Below are 15,516 nucleotides of genomic sequence, written 5' to 3' on the forward strand. Positions count from 1 at the left end.
AGGAGGTTATCCTCACACAAGAGACGGTATCTTGTGAGTTCTCCCCACAGATGCCAACAGCACCAGCAGAGGCCAGTTACAAATTGTTTTAGCTGCCTCATTTACAAAACATCTAATTGTTCATCAAATTGAAGGCAGCATTTAGCTCACATTCTGTTTGGCACTGCATTTTAATGTCACTTGGTGTTTGATGGACTCCCAGTGCCCCCTCCACACCCCTCCCACCCACCACTGGGTTAACCACAGTGAAACTGTGGAAAGCAACTGCACCAAAGCCACCATTTAAACTCTTTACTGATGTGTGCATTTTTAATAAAACAACCAAAAAATACACAAAGTCATAGTTATTTAAAACACAGGACTTTAAAAAAATGATGTCTATAAAAATACAATGTTTAAGGCAGTTTGGAAATGCGTTTATACATTTCTACAATGTCCATAAATTCTCTTGAAAATAAGAACGTTACTTCAAATCTGTAAAATACACTGTACATTTTTTTAGACTGTTCTACACAGGGCGCACTTCAAAAGGGACTTGCAGGAGTGGGTTCCTGGTGACCAATGTGTTCTATACATTTCTTGGATGGGGTGATGCAACATTGATGCAGATTTAAACCTTTTAATTTCTTTTTAAAAATAAATTATTTCTGATGCATACAATTTATAAAAATTCTATATACAAAGTACAGCAACTGGTAAGAAACCCCAGTTTTAATACAGTTTATATACGACGTACCAGGGTGGATGACCCCGATAGGGACAGAGGAGGCAATATACAATCTCTGCATTTTCAAACTTAGAATTTCTTGGTGTTAAAGAAAAAAAAAACAAACCATGAAACCAAACCAAAACAGAAAAAGGACAACAAAACAAACACCACACAGAAGTTTTCCTAGATGGCAGTAAGGAGCTTTAAGATAAAAAAGTTGCATTGTTCAACACCATGGTAATAGGCCAGGTTTTTGGACCCTTAATTCTAAGACACGTGGTGCTCAGAGATCAGAATGGTGGCAGTGAAGCCGAAGGTGGGGGTTAAGGTTATAATGCAGACATGATTCCGGGGACCCAGACAAGGCACTCGCCGGCTCCACAATCGGCGTTACCGTGTGCTACACCAAGTGCAAGAATGAATCGGGAAGGGAACGCTTCCATTTACTTACGATTGCTGTGTTTCTCAGTGGCCACAAGCAATTAAAGTCGCTACCAGCACTACGTGTCCCCCTCACAGGAAAACTGTTTAAAAACAAAACAAAACGGCCCCTTTGCAAAACTAATTCCCTCAGCATCCCCTCCCCCAGTCCCCCGGAGCTGTGAAGACCCCCACCGTTGAGCAGAGTCCAAACCTCCTTTGCTTTTGGCAGCGTGTCTTGATCTCTGCGGATTCGAGCCGGTAGGATAGATCCGTCATCTTTGCAGCCTGGAAACCACAGTGGAAGGCCGCGCATGGTGGCTGGGGTACGTGCTGGGGCCCTGTCCACCCTGGACGAGTGTGGGTCAGTGTTCCAGAAGACCCGCGGTCCCCGAGCCACAGGTGCCTGGCTCGGGAGCCAGCCGGATCGCGTGCACCGGCCTGCAGCAGGGGAGCAGGGGCTACAAGTGTGACCCGAGCAGTAGCAGCAGCAAGCACACAAGCGGGGTCCAGGCGTCTCGGGTCGCCCAATGGCCTCCACTGCCGCTGCCGCTGCTCCTGCGCCCGGGCCCATGGGGCAGGTCCCCGCGGCCGCCTGCCGCAGCAGCGCCGCCGCCCGGGCGCGCGAGGCCGTCGTCATCGTCCAAGGGCTGCTCGCCTCCCGCCGCCCCCGCGCGCTGCTCGTCGTCATAGTCTTCGTCGTAGTAGTCGTCCAGGCCCCCGTCCGAGCCACTGCTGCCCGGACCGTTGCCCGCGTCTGGGCCGAAGCACAGGCGGGCCATGTTCTCTTTGACCGACTCGCAGATGGGCCGCTCCAGCCCATCGCACACGCAGTCGTTGAGCAGCGCCGCCTTGGGCACGGCCAGCATGTCCTCGATGACCGCGCGGCACTCGTCGGTGCAGCGCAGCCCGTTGAAAAGCTTGCCGCAGTACGCCAGGTAGCGGCCGAGCGCCAGGTTGCAGCGGCTGTCGCGGTCGCAGCGTCGCCGGGCCTCAGTGCAGCCCATGACCGAGCCCGCTCCCGCGCCTGGGCCCACGTTGCTGGTGCGAGGCAGGCAGGGCTCGATGGCGCGCTTGGTGGACCTGCAGTGTTCGTCCTGCGCGCAGTCGCAGTCCTCCAGCGCGGGCCCGCGGCGCGTGTGGTTGAGCTGGATGAGTGCCGAGATGCAGTGGCTCGGGCAGCGCCAGCGCGGCGAGAAGGACGCGGCCGAAGCGGGGAAGGCGCCGGCGGACCCCGGAGCGTCAGCCCCGCCGCGCTGAGCCAGGACCGGAGCGCACGCCTCGGCGTACTGGCTGTAGGCGTAGCTGCAGTCGGGCTCGCCCTGGCACTGCAGCAGCGCCTGCCAGCAGATGAGGCGGCGGCCGTGCGCCAGCCCGGAGCCCCGCGGCGCCGAGCCGAGCAGCTGCAGCAGCGCCATCAGGCACAGCAAGGCGCCCGGAACAGTCCCCGAGCGGGCCCCGCCGCCGCCCAGTAGCGCGGCTAGCATCGCGGGCAGCAGCGGCCGCCGGACGCGGTGCAGAGCGGAGATGAGGCGCGGGCGGCGGCAGCGGGGCCGCTGGAAAAGTTTGTCCGAGTCCGGTGCACTTCTGGCATGGGCGTCTTCATCCATCCATGCCGGCGGCCCGGCTGCTGGTCGAGACGAGTGTTCGCTCCGGCACCACGGCCGGGGCTCCCAGAGAGGCTCGGCGACGCAGGTCCGGTTCTGGTCGGCAGCTGGAGGCACTCAACGCCGCCCCGGAGGGCCGCGGCGAGGCTGCAGGAGCGCGCGGCGCCGGGGGTGCATGGTGCTCGGCGCCTGCAGAGGATCGTGCGGCCGGCGACTCCTGGGTCCCCGGCTCAGTGGCGCGTAGCACCTCGCAGCTCTTGCATCCCGCCTTCCCGAGGTCAGGCCGCCGGGTCCCCTTCCCCTCCGCCCGGGCAACGCTCCGGGAATCTCTGGGCGCCGGGCTCTGGGAGGACCCCGAAACTCGGAACGTGCGGCTGGGCTCGGGGACCTGGAGCCTGGGGAACGGATCCGCGGAGCCCGGCAGCCGACTAGCTCGCGGCGAGGCTTTAAATACAAAAGTGGGCCTGGAGCCCCCGTGTGGTGCCGCGGCGCCCCCTCATTATGCATGCATAGAAAAGCAAACAAACAAAAACATTAGCAACGCTCCTTCGGCTTGCCGAGCCCCGGCCCCGCGCGCTCCAGGCTTGCCCGCTTTCTCCTTTCTCCACTCTCGGGCGCCCTTTGCTCGGCCCCTTTCCCGGGCTTTGCGCGCTGCTATTGGTCCAGGCTGTTGTTGTTGAAACTTTTTTTTTTTTTTTTTTTTTTTTACGAGCCGCTGGAGTGGGATTGCAGAGTGGGGGGAGGGCGGTGGGCAGCTCACATTCAGGCATTCAGGGCTTGAAAGGAACGGCTTAGGGAGCCTGACACAGGCCCAGCTCCTCCCACTCTTCAGGAGGCTGGGATACCGAACCCCAGCTCGCGCACAGAGCCAGCAGGCAGGGCTTAGGGCCAGCTGCCTGCATCCGGCTCAGCCTCCAGCCTTTTTGTTCGCTTCCCCCGCCCCCTTTTTGTTTTGGGGGGGCACTTTTATTAATTCTCACTTATCCTCCGTCTTTGCATTCGAGAGAGTTCGAAAGTCACTTTAATTTTCAGGCTCCCCGTCTTTGAGTCCCGGTCACCTCTGGGGATATAGTGAAGGGAGGGGGTCCTGAGAACTCAGTGTGAGAGTTCAGAAACTTAGATCGCGCGCAGGCACACGCGGCTCTCCTCTCTCTCTCTCTCTCTCTCTCTCTCTCTCTCTCTCTCTCTCTCTCTCTCTCTCTCTCTCTCTCTCTCTCTCTCTCTCTCTCTCCCTCTCCCTCTCTCTCTCCCTCTCTCTCTCACACACACACACATCATGACCACAACCCACTACCACCATCACAAGAAAGAAAGGCACTTTCCTTTAGTTCCCTGATCCGGCAGGTAAAGTCCTTGCACTGAGCGTCCTTTTCAAACCATAAGAAGTCCAAAGAACGGAATCCGTTCCCTTGACTCATTGTAACACAGACGGCAAAGACCAATCGTAGCGTTAGACACACCGGGGAGGCTGAGCGCTACCACCTGGCTGTGGTCACAGCACGGAGGACCGAGGTAAACCGACCCGCTACAAGCTGTGAAGCGTACATTACAGCGTGTTCAAAGCTAAGCTGCAGGCGGAGCTGGCTTGGCTTTGCGATCTGAAAAGCTGCCTTAACCGTGGCGGGGCAGTGCAGCCTTTGGCCACCAGAGGCACCGCGGGTCTGCGGCCTGTCAAAAAACCGGCGCTTTCCCCTCCCCTTTCCTTGGTGAGCCTATCAATTACGTCTGTCACAAATTTTAAGGCTAAATCGCTGCTGAAGCAAAGCGAACCCCAACCGCAGCAGCGCGCTCAGAAAGTGGACTGTCCACCTCTCCAAAGAGACAGGGGATTTGAAAAGGCGAAAGTGAGGGCCAGAGCCAAGACCCAGATCGGTTAACCTGGTTCTTGGCAAAGGCTCATTGCCCAGACTGGGAAGCTGTGCCTCCACAGCTGGCAACCGCCTCCAACCATGGGGGAGCCAGACTGAGTTATGCCGAGCCGAGCTGTCGTGCTCTGATTTTTGTAGCAGAAAAGAAATGGAAATCTATTCTCAAACATTGTCCAGGCGTGTTGCAACAAAGCCTTTTTATCACAGGCGGAGGCAGGAGGATCCCTCCAAGTTCAAGGCCTGCAGACTCCATCTAGTCAGTTGCAGGTTAGACCCTTGCTAACATTCGTTTTATCCTTGAAAAACAGTGATTCCGAGTTCCTCAGAAGGCCAGCCCGGGAGATGCGTCTTCAAGTTGGTGTTTGTTTCGGCTTCTTGAAAGAGATCTCAAAACAGCCTGCAGGAGAAACATCTGGAAACCTTGTGTTCAATTCTGGATTCCTGTCTCCTGGAGTCTGTCCGCTGAACCCCAGGAGGGCCTGGAAGTCTGCATTTCCAACAAAATTCAAGGGAGGGGGTACTATTGCCATTTAGCTGCTTGCTGGGGACATGCTCTGACCATCTCTGTCCTGGAGGTTGTAACTGGGTTCATCTTTACTGGTCAGGTGACATGTTAGTCTTCTGAGGGGTCTCAGTGGGAGATAAGGGAGGCCAAGATCTCTGCTCGACCTGAAGATGTTTCTACAGACTCGTGGCCTAAACATGGAAGGGGAGAGCCGGCGGTGGTGGCACACGCCTTTAGTCCCAGTACTCAGGAGGCAGAGGCAGGTGGATCTCTGTGAGTTCGAGGCCCGGCTGGTCTACAGAGCGAGTTCCAGGACAGCCTCCAAAACAATACAGAGAAACCCTGTCTCGAAAAACCAAAAAAGAAAAAAAAACTTGGAAGGGGAGAGGAGCGGGCAGCAACCACAGGCTGTTTACCCTATCGTACACACAGACCTTTCTGGGTCACAGGCTCGCACTTGGTAAGAACACCACGTCTGTGAATACTTCACCCTCCTCCCTCCACTCACCAACTTCTCAGTTGTGAATCCGCCTGACATTTTACTCCGCCAAGGTCACCAGGGGCAGAAGCACCACTGCAGACAGAAGGCTGGGAGGAGCCACCACCTGCTCAAAGCGCTCTCCTGTTTTTTTTTGTAGGGTGGCCTCTGGGACTCACCGCTCTTCTGACTGCCTCTCTCCAGTTTCTCCTTCCGTGTTTTCCTCCAAACACTTTCTTGTGCGTTCTATGTATGCGTATAACACCTGCATGTGTGTCCGTGTACTGTGTGCACATAGTACCTGCAGAGGCCAGAGGGGGGTTCAGAGACCCTGGAACTGGGGTTAAAGAGACTCTTGAGGGCTGCCTGCCGCGTGGGTGCTGGGGACTGAACCTGGGTGGGTCCTGGGAGAGCAGTTTGTGGTATTAGCTGTGGTCTTTCTGCTTTCCTTTGTTCCCCTTTCCATTTTCGTGTGTGTCTGTGGCAAGCTTGAGTGTGTGTGTGTGCGCACACGCGCGCGTGTGCACATGTGTATGTGTATGTGTGGTAGTTTGAATGGAAATGGTCCCTGTAGGTTCACAGATTTGAACTGCAGGGCCCCTAGAAGATGGAACTCTTTTGGGGGGATGAATTAGGGGGTGTGGCCTTAGAGAAGGCGTGTCACCGGGAGCGGGCTGTGAGGCTTCAAGAGCCTGCACAAGGCTCTGTCTGGCTGTCGCCCGCTTGGTGTTGTCAGTTCCCAGCTGCTGCCCCAGCACCATGCCAGCCTGCATGCTGCCACAGTTGCCGCAATGACGGTCACTCTCTGAAACTCTAAGCAAGGCCCCTCCCCCAGTTAATGCTTACCTTTATAAGTCACCTCGGTCGCAGTGTCTCTTCACAGCAACTGAACAGTGACTAGACCATGGATGTACCCACACATGTGTGCACGTGTGTGTCGGGAGAAGTCCTTCTGTGCGTATGTTTGTCTGATTGGTCGATAAATAGAGCACTGTTGGCCAATAGGGAAGCAAGATAGGTGGGACTAGGGGTCGAGGAGGATTCTGGGAAATGTAGTCAAGAGTGGAGGGTCTCCATGTCCATGTGATCTCCCGGGAGGAGAGAAGACCACCGAGCCATTTCCCCGAGCCCCTCCTCTGCCGTGGGGTATCTGTGCACCGTGTGAAGATGCATCCTGTGATTGGTTTAATAATGAGCTGAATGGCCAATAGCTAGGCAGGAGAGGATAGGTGGGATTTAGAGAGAGAGAGAGAGAGAGAGAGAGAGAGAGAGAGAGAGAGAGAGGGAGAGAGAGGAGGAGGAGGAGAAGGAGGAGAAGGAGAAGAAGAAGAAGAAATCAAGAGAGAGAGAGAGAGCAGGAGGAGGAAGGAGAAGGAGAAGAAGGAGGAGGAGAAGAAGAAGAAATCAAGAGAGAGAGAGAGAGAGTAAGGAGAAGGAGGAGAAGAAGGAGGAGGAGAAGAAGAAGAAGAAGAAGAAGAAGAAGAAGAAGAAGAAGAAGAAGAAGAAGAAGAAGAAGAAGAAGAAGAAGAAGAAGAAGAAGAAATCAAGGCACGTGACTTTCACCAGCGAGATGCTGGGAGAGCAGGACATGCAGTGCAGAGATGAGGTAATGAACCACATGGCGGAACATAGATTAAAAAATATGGGTTAATTGAGTTATAAGCCTAAGCTAAAGGCAACTTCCATAATTAATAACAAGTCTCTGAGTCATTGATTTGCACGTTGGCGGTCCTGAAGAGAAAGTGCTTACTATACTGTTCTTTTCTTTTTTCAGGGGCTGGTAGGTAGTCTCTGACATGGGTGGCCATCAAATTTTCTCCCTCCTTTTGTACTGGCGATACCCAGGTAAAGACCAACATCTGGTTCCTTTTCCTTAGAATGTTGGGCAGGTGTTGTGGGATATCTGATTGCATTGTGAAACTCGGAGACTGTGTTAGCAAAATTAACCTTGGATCAGGGGGTAGAGCCAGCGACTGGTGGACAGGAATTAGCTGTAGAGAGAATGGAGGAGCCAGGAATACGGACAGAGAGACACACACAGTAAGGAGTTGGGAGGGGACTTAGAGGCTCCTGGTATTTGTGGGGTCTCCAGCTAAGAAGGAAGGTCATCTACTTGCTTCTCAGCCTCTCAGATCTAGCAAGCTTTCACCTCAACACCTGACTCCTGTGTCTTTGTCGGTAAATAGAACAAGTTAGATTAAAAACAACAGGCAGGCCTTTCTGACGCTGACCAATAGAGCATGGCAACAGTAACTAGTCTCTATTTGGTGCTTCCAAGGTCAGGTCACATGAAACTCTAGGGTATCTGCTGGAGTGTCTTGAGATATTTGCTCTGGAAGTGTCCTGGAGACGGTTCCTGTAACATTTTGGTGTGAACAGTGTATATCTCTCAAGTTATCTTGCAAACCACATGTTCTCAAGCTGGGAAGCACCCAGGGAGCGTGTGCATGTGCGTGTATGTGCATGTGCGTGTGAGTGAGCACCTGTGTGTGTGTGTGTGAGTGTGTGTGTGTGTGCGCGTGCTTTTTCAAAACTCATATGCCAAGACTAACTCCATTGTGCTTCAGGTTCTCCCTGGGGACCAAGGAATGTGGGGGTGGGTGGAGACTGGGGGGTGTTTCCCAAGCATATTTCTGCTTAAACAGTCGTTCTTGTGATTATCAAACTTTCTAAAGTTGGAGTTACCTTTGGGAAAAATGATAACTTTTGCTATTTAGTATTGACAAGCAATAAATAAATAAATAAATAAATAAATCTCTTACTGCCCTCCACTGACCACAGTGTTCTATTAAATTAGGGAGAGGAGAAGCCTGTGGATGGGAAAGGAATAATCAGAGAATAAGGCCTTTCAGTTGATAAAGTCAAAGCTTTTCTTTTCCAACTTCAACATTAATGGAATTCCAGTGTAAACAGACCGCAGAAGGCGTAGTTGTTCATCCTCAGCCAGCCCTTTGGAATTACTGACTCCAAAACATTAAATGAGAGGTCCACCTTATGTTTTGGGACAGTGTTCCCCACTGAACGTGGAGCTCACCCGTTGCTGGACTGACTGTCCAGCAAGCCCTGGGGATCCTCTCCCCGCAGTGTCTGCAATGCTGGAAGCACAGGTGCGCTCTGCCACACCCAGTTTTTTGTTTTTTGTTTTTTAACAAGGATGAACGGTGGCGCAAACAGCTTCTCACACCTACGTAGCAAGTGTTCTTACCAACCGCGCTATCTCCCCGGACTGGGAAACAGACAATGGTATTTCTACCATCACTTCTCAGCTTTGCAAGTATCAAGTTGCTGCATTTTTGTTTTGTATTGCATTCCTTTACCCTGTGTGAACCTGTGTCGCTGTGGCTGGTTTAATAGAGAAGCTGACGGGCCGATAGCTGAGCAGGATAAGGTTAGGCGGGAAAGCCAAGCTGAGAATGCTGGGAGGAAGGGGGAGGGAGTCTGGAGCCGGCAGACACAGAGAGGAGCAAGATGGGCGTGGTGCACAGCAAAAAGGCACCAAGACACGTGGTAAAGCATAGAGAAGGAATGTGGGTTAAACTAAAATGTAAGAGTCAGCTAGTAACTAGCCTGAGCTATTGGCCAAGCATTTGTAATTAATATTAAGTCCCCATTGATTATTTGGGAACTGGCATGTGGGAAAGAGAAGTCAGTCAACAAATGTCTGGTTTTTAAAATTGCTGTTTGAGTCGCTGACTTGGGTTGTGTTAATAAAAGATTTTCCGTGATTTTTGACTTGGAGTTAGGACAGCATTTCCAACTAAGATGACCTTACGCACACTGGTACCTCTCTGTACTGCATGTGTGCCTGAAGAGGCTTTCTGAGGGTTGACAATTACAAAATCAACTCACCCGACCAACTGTAGAAAAACACCAAAGGTGGCCTGCATCCTGCAGGGTCAAATATCCAGCCTGGGTTTAATTCTTACGGGAAAAAATAAACACAGCCATCTCAGCAGTATGCAAATTTACTTATATTTTGACAAATGGCAAAATGGCATGCATACATTTGATTTCTCCACTTATTTTCTCTATCTCTATCAAATGGAGATTGCCAGAAAAGTAAAGGAGGTCCTGTTCTACACTGACCTGCGCTGCTTGCTGCTAACCAAATCACGAATCTACACAACAGCATCCAGGCTTCGGAAAACGGCCCAAGGTTATTACTTTCATTACAAAACATCATAGTTGGGAATACTGAATTCAAACACTTGACACCACTCCACGTATTCCCACGTATGCTCCCAAACACAAACTCACGGAGGTACACTCCCTTGCATGCATATTGCATGCATATGCGTGTGCACATACACACACACACACACACCTAGGTATGTGCAGACATGCCTGAGTCGTGGCATACACACTTGCATTTCCATTTTGGCACCTCTGTCCTGCTCTTTTACCTATTTTGATTCGTGGACCTCCTTCTTGCTTTGAGTATGATTTTTGGTCTTGGAGCTTTAGGTGATTGCCGGAGACTCCTGTTCCTGCTTCACGCATGTTCCTGCTTCACGCATGTAGTCTCTCCATCCGCCTTTCTGTGTGCACATGGGGTTTGTGACGTCAGCCAGCAGCTGGCTTCCAGGACGTCTGTGCAACCTACACACCCAAGTGCACGCTCCCCATCCGTGAGGCATCTCTCGGGGTGCTGTGAAATAGAGAACTCTAGCAACAAAATGAAGTCAGAGAGCAACGGTCAGGTGGTCTGTACTACTGAAGAAGAAAAATATTTAATCCTGTCAGACAGTGGCAAGCAGGATAGAAACCAGCAGCTTCTTTTCATCCCATAGAAACGTCAGCTAAGAGGGGACAGGCAGAAGCTGATCACGTTTAGGATAGCAATGGCAAGTATCCCATCAGAAACTGCCAGAGACTTTCAATTCAAACTGGAGATAAGACAGGGGTAGTCAGTCTCACTATTATTTATTACATCCTTGGTATTTCTAACACATTTGCAGCAAGGCTCTGATGGTTAGATTTGAACTTGATGCCCCTTGAGAGGAGAATCTAAAGGAGTGGTTGTCTCCATTGGGTTGGCTTGTGGACAGGTCGGTGAGGGATTGTCTTTTTTTTTTTTTTTCCAGAGCTGAGGACCGAACCCAGGGCCTTGCACTTGCTAGGCAAGCGCTCTACCACTGAGCTAAATCCCCAACCCTCCCTTTTTTTTAAACCAGGCATCATCTTTATGTTTATTAAGTGCAGTTGTTTATTGTGGTGTGTGAGTGTGTGTGTGATCCAGGATGTCGGAAGACAGCTTGTCAGAGTCAGTTCTCTCCTTCAGCCGTAAGGGCTCCAGGGATTGAACTCGGGTTGTCAGCCTTGGTGTCCAGCACGTTATCTCCCGAAGTTCTCATCGGCCCAGCATACGCTTTACTAATCTATTCTTTCCATCCCAATCCCAGTTCCCCCTCCCTCCTCTCATCCCACTCCCCCTACTCCCACCCCAACACCTCCCATCTGCTCCTGGGAGAGGGTAAGGCCTCCCCTGGGAAGTCTACTAAGTCTGTCCCATCATCTCGTTGGGGCGGGACCAAGGCCCCTCTGTGAGGGATTGTCTTGATTATTTGAGTGATGTGGGAAGACCCAGCCCCTTGAGGACAGCACCATTCCCTAGGCAGGAGCCCCTGGACCGGGTAGGAGTGGAGACATCAAGCTGGGCACAAGCAATTGTCATGCATTTGTCTGCTGCTGCCTGGGGATGTGGCGTGGCTAGCTGCTTGAGATTCTGGCCCTGACCTCCCCACGGCAAATCGACCATGACATGGACACAAGCCTCTTTCTCCTATGCTGCTTTTGGGGGGGGGTGTTTTTTTATTACAGCAACAGAAATAAAAACTAAGATATAGACCAAACTGCAGCTCGTAGGCAAACACTGAGAAAAAGGCGGGGCTGATCTCTGTCAGAGCAAAGGTGGCCAGCAGTGTGAGTGTCAGTGTTCCCTGATGTCCCCTTTTCCCAGTGTGGTGATGTCTTGCTTGTACAGATAAAGCCTGTCTGAAGATCAGAGGATGGAGCTTGCCACAAGCTAACCATAGAGGTCTGGAGGTCTGTGCAGACAGACAGGAAGTGAGATGGCTGGGCAGAGACAGGAAGTGGGATGACTGGGCAAAAAGAGGAAGTGAGACAGCTTGGCGGAGACAGGAAGTGAGACGGCTGGGTGGAGACAGGAAGTGAGATGGCTGGGTGGAGACAGGAAGTGATACAGCTGGGCAGAGACAGGAAGCAAGACAGCTGGGTGGAGAGAGGATGTAAGCGGGAAGAAACAGAAACTCGCTCTCTCTTCTGCTGGGAAGCTAATGAGGTAAAGGCGGCTTCGGCTTGCTCCTTCTCTCTGATCTCTCAGCGTTTTCCTCCATATCTGACTCCGGGTTTTTATTACTCAGACCTTTGCAGCAGGGCAGGAATGAGTGACTTATAGCTGGTGACTGTGACTGGCAGCCACACTGTCACCTCTAAGATAAGGTACATCACCTCCACTGCTAACACTCTCCGCTGCCCCTGCCCTGGCTGGCTGAACCTAGGGCCCCCCCTCGCCCCAAGGTTGTCCACAGATCAAAGCAGCTAGAAGGTCATGAGAGTGTGGCTTGGATTCACTCCCACGGTCCATGTTTGAGAAGCCTGTTCCTAAGGACCTTTGGGAGGAAGACCCACGTGGGTCCTTGTACTGCTGGGCACAGGACCTCAAAAGCAGTTGCTGGGCCTGCCTCCTTTCCTTCTTTCTTGCCTCTTGCCCGAGGTGAGCCATCATTGTCCCTCCTGTGTCCCTCCTGTGCCTCCAGAGGCCCAAAGCAACAGGGCGCTAGACTGCAGGCTGAAACCCACAGATTATAAGCTCACACAAGCCCCCCCCCTCTTCATAAAGCGGCCCTCTAGGCATTTGTTATAGTAACAGAAAGAAAGCTAACTAACATGCATGCAAACTTAGTACCTGGGGAGCAGCTACTCTGGGCCTAACAGCTGTCTTTCAAGTGACTGGAAAACGAATTTCTGTCGTGCCGATCCTGGATATTTTGTTATTTGTGTGGTGCCTTGCCTGTAATCTCCGCTCTCGGGAGGCTGAGTCAGGTGATGGTGAGTGGGAGGATGGGCTGGGACACTTTTCAAGGCTCTTATCTCAAAAGCAGTAACAAATGAACAAAAATATGTCACTGCGTGTTATGGTTTCCCATCCTGAATACGTCCCCACAAACTCCGGTTTTGATGCGCTTGTTCCCAAGCTGGTTGGCTCTGTTTTGAGAGACTTTAGATCTGTTAGGAGGAGGGACTGAGGATACTAGGGGGCAGGTTATACAGAGCCCAGCCCCTGGCTCCAGCTCATCTGTCTGTCTACATCCTGGACTTGCTGCAATGTGAACAGCAACAGCTGCACAGCCCTGTCCCCATGGGGTGGGGGACCTCACGCATCCTTGTCCCCATGGGGGGACATTCTGAAACCAGGAACCCATTTCAATCTTTCCTTCAGGGTGCTGCTTCTGTCAGGTGTTTGGGCCACAGAGATAATGACAAAATGGATGCAGTAAGTTCTACAACCCAGATAAATACCCCAGGTAAAGGCTCTTTCCTAAATGTCAGACCTAAGGAAGGAAAATTTCAGAAATATTTTATATATATATATATATATATATATGTGTGTGTGTGTGTGTGTGTGTTAAGTATATTTTATCTAACATATATATATATATATACATATACTTTTTCTAAACTTTATTTAGAAACACATTTTACAAAGAATACTTAAAGGAAACGTGTGGATAAAATTATAAAACAAAAAGCTTTCAAAATATGTAGACGTTCATAAAGATGAGGGTAGCGGAATGCTAATTTTCCAAAAAATGCATGTGGCACCATCGAAAGTCCTAACAGGGCTCCTGGAATCGAGGAAAAGCTTCACGTGGAAAAAGTAAGGGCTTGTGGATGCTCCAGAGCCGGAGCGTGAGGTGTAGGAAGCCCCGCTTGGCGTTAGTATCGAACATGGACCAGTTCCAGGGCAGCCTCTGTCCTGTGTAAAGCTCGTCAAGGGAACTCTTCAACACCGGTGGTGGGGGGAGATTCTAGACCCAGGCCAGTCGAGGGTGAAGCACCCCCCTCCCGAGGGATTATGTCTTCAGAAGGACAAGTGGAAGGCTGGAGAACCAGGAAGGAAACCCTTGCAGAGCCCAGGCAGTGCAGACTTCTCTAACCTGGCCCTGGGTTTCCACCCTGAGATGTGTTTCTGTTGCGCTTACATCTGACGCCGTCTGTGCTGGAGACCACTGCTCCTATCGGATCTAAAGCTCTCGGGAAGTCACAGGAAAATAACAGAGTGAGAGTAGGCGGGGACAAGACACGGAGACCCACAGAGGGTGTGAGCCTGTGCTGTGGAAAGGCGCGCGGAAAGATGTCTGGTCGCAGGAAACAGAAAAACGGGGATGAATGGGTGCCTGAGCTCAGTGCTGGCGCTCAGCAGATGGGTGGAGGTGGGGGTTCCAGGCTGCTGACTGGCTGGGGCTGTAGTTGGGATTCCCTAACCGTTGCTGGCGACTAAGTGATACCTCTAAAATATTCAGTGTGCGGGGTCGTCACTCCTGGGGGTGGGGATGGGGGGTCTTTGGCAATAACAGCCTGAAGAGCCACCGCAAATGCTCAGGAGGACGGGGTACACACCCCCGGGCCTGGCCCAGTGAGAGGAAAGGGGATTGTGGGCCTGAACACCTGGATAGCTTCATATCGGTTTGAGTTCAATAATAAAATCGGGTGCTTCTGTTTTTGTGCGTGTTGTCATCGTTGCAGTTTTATAAAATAGCAGTTTCTTCGGGTTTGTTTTAGGAACACGTGTGCGACGAACGGGAAGAAATAGTCTGTCTAGTCTGTCCCGGGAGATAACCTGAGGATACAGGACGACCTTCTCTTTCTGACCACAAGAGGAGTTCATGCTAGTGGTTTTCTCTGGTTTGAGGAGTAAATGAGCCATGTCCCAGAAATTAAGGATTTAAGGCACCATGTGAAGACTAAGGCGAGTTCTAATTCTTTGGGCAATGCTGGTAATAACCCAGGTTGCAGAATGATGGTGTAATCTGACCTCTAGGAACGTGCACAGGAGAGCAGCTGTCCAAATGCCGTCATCCTGCGGCTCTCCCCTCCTGCTTTGGAACTTGGGAGCTCAAGACCCTGGAGGGGTTTCCACATTTTACAGTTCCAGGAAACCTCCCACAAAACCAGCAGCTCCTGCCGTGCTCGGGAACCGTGGCCGTCATGTTACCTGTAACGAGGCCAGGTTTGACCCCAACAGTGCGGTCCCCTGTAGGACACAGCCTCCTGCTCTTGGTCTAGCACTTAGCGCTGCTCTTGTGGTCTAACACGACCACTGTTTTTTCATGAATGGGCCTCGTGGTGTTACCCAGTGTTACTCAACAACCAGACCCAATTCCACAGTGGGCGTTGCAGAATATGTTTCAGGTCTCCTTGGGCCCTGTTTTCCAGTCTACATTCTCACCACCCCAATGGTGAGCATTTCTAGGATGGCTTCATAAGTGCTCACAAACCGTCATAAAAAGAAAATCACCTCAGGTGGTACTTCTCTCTTGGGAATGTCTCTACATGAAGGTGGTATACTAAGACTGCCAGCAAAAAAAAAAAAGAAAGAAAACATCTGTCTCCAAATTGGTAAAAAGCTTGTGTGTGTGTCTAGTGGACACGTCTCAAAAAAAACAAAAACAAAACAAACAAACAAAAAAACCTAGGGAAAACACATCAGAACTGATGACATTCTTGTTGCTGAAAATCAACAATTGTCATAAAACGAAGGTCTTGTGATAAAAAATTCACACTCCTAATGACTCACAAAGATTATAAATCAAATATCTAAGAGGAAAAATGCTGTGTGTGGTGCACACTCTGTGCTTGGGTACGTGTGATGGGCATGTGGAGTCCAGAGTGGGATGCTGGCTGCC

The 15,516-nt window shown here is 51.4% G+C and overlaps 1 protein-coding gene and 1 long non-coding RNA gene across 3 annotated transcripts; one reads left to right on the plus strand and one right to left on the minus strand.

Moving 5' to 3' along the window:
* Window positions 1–281: 281 nt before the first annotated feature.
* On the minus strand, window positions 282–2,739 carry Gas1 (growth arrest specific 1). The gene is made up of 2 exons (XM_021232014.2): window positions 1,325–2,739; window positions 282–1,233 (listed from the first exon to the last, which is right to left on the minus strand). The coding sequence occupies exon 1, from the start codon at window positions 2,737–2,739 to the stop codon at window positions 1,591–1,593; it is 1,149 nt and encodes a 382-aa protein (XP_021087673.1). The 3' UTR covers window positions 282–1,233; window positions 1,325–1,590.
* A 4,308-nt stretch (window positions 2,740–7,047) lies between these two features.
* On the plus strand, window positions 7,048–15,226 carry LOC110342495. 2 transcript variants are annotated; one of them, XR_002384585.2, is made up of 2 exons: window positions 7,048–7,432; window positions 14,393–15,226. It is a non-coding gene; the product is annotated as an uncharacterized LOC110342495 (long non-coding RNA). The 2 variants fall into 2 exon arrangements; XR_005881020.1 differs by lacking the exon at window positions 14,393–15,226 and adding an exon at window positions 8,741–9,312.
* The last annotated feature ends 290 nt before the right edge of the window (window positions 15,227–15,516 follow it).

The sequence above is a fragment of the Mesocricetus auratus genome, unplaced genomic scaffold (genome assembly GCF_017639785.1).
Source record: "Mesocricetus auratus isolate SY011 unplaced genomic scaffold, BCM_Maur_2.0 Super-Scaffold_100013, whole genome shotgun sequence".
NCBI lineage: Eukaryota > Metazoa > Chordata > Mammalia > Rodentia > Cricetidae > Mesocricetus > Mesocricetus auratus.

Bases quoted from the DNA above. Each gene is read 5' to 3' on its own strand.
- Gas1 (XM_021232014.2), bottom strand. From the start codon at position 2,739: ATGGATGAAGACGCCCATGCCAGAAGTGCACCGGACTCGGACAAACTT.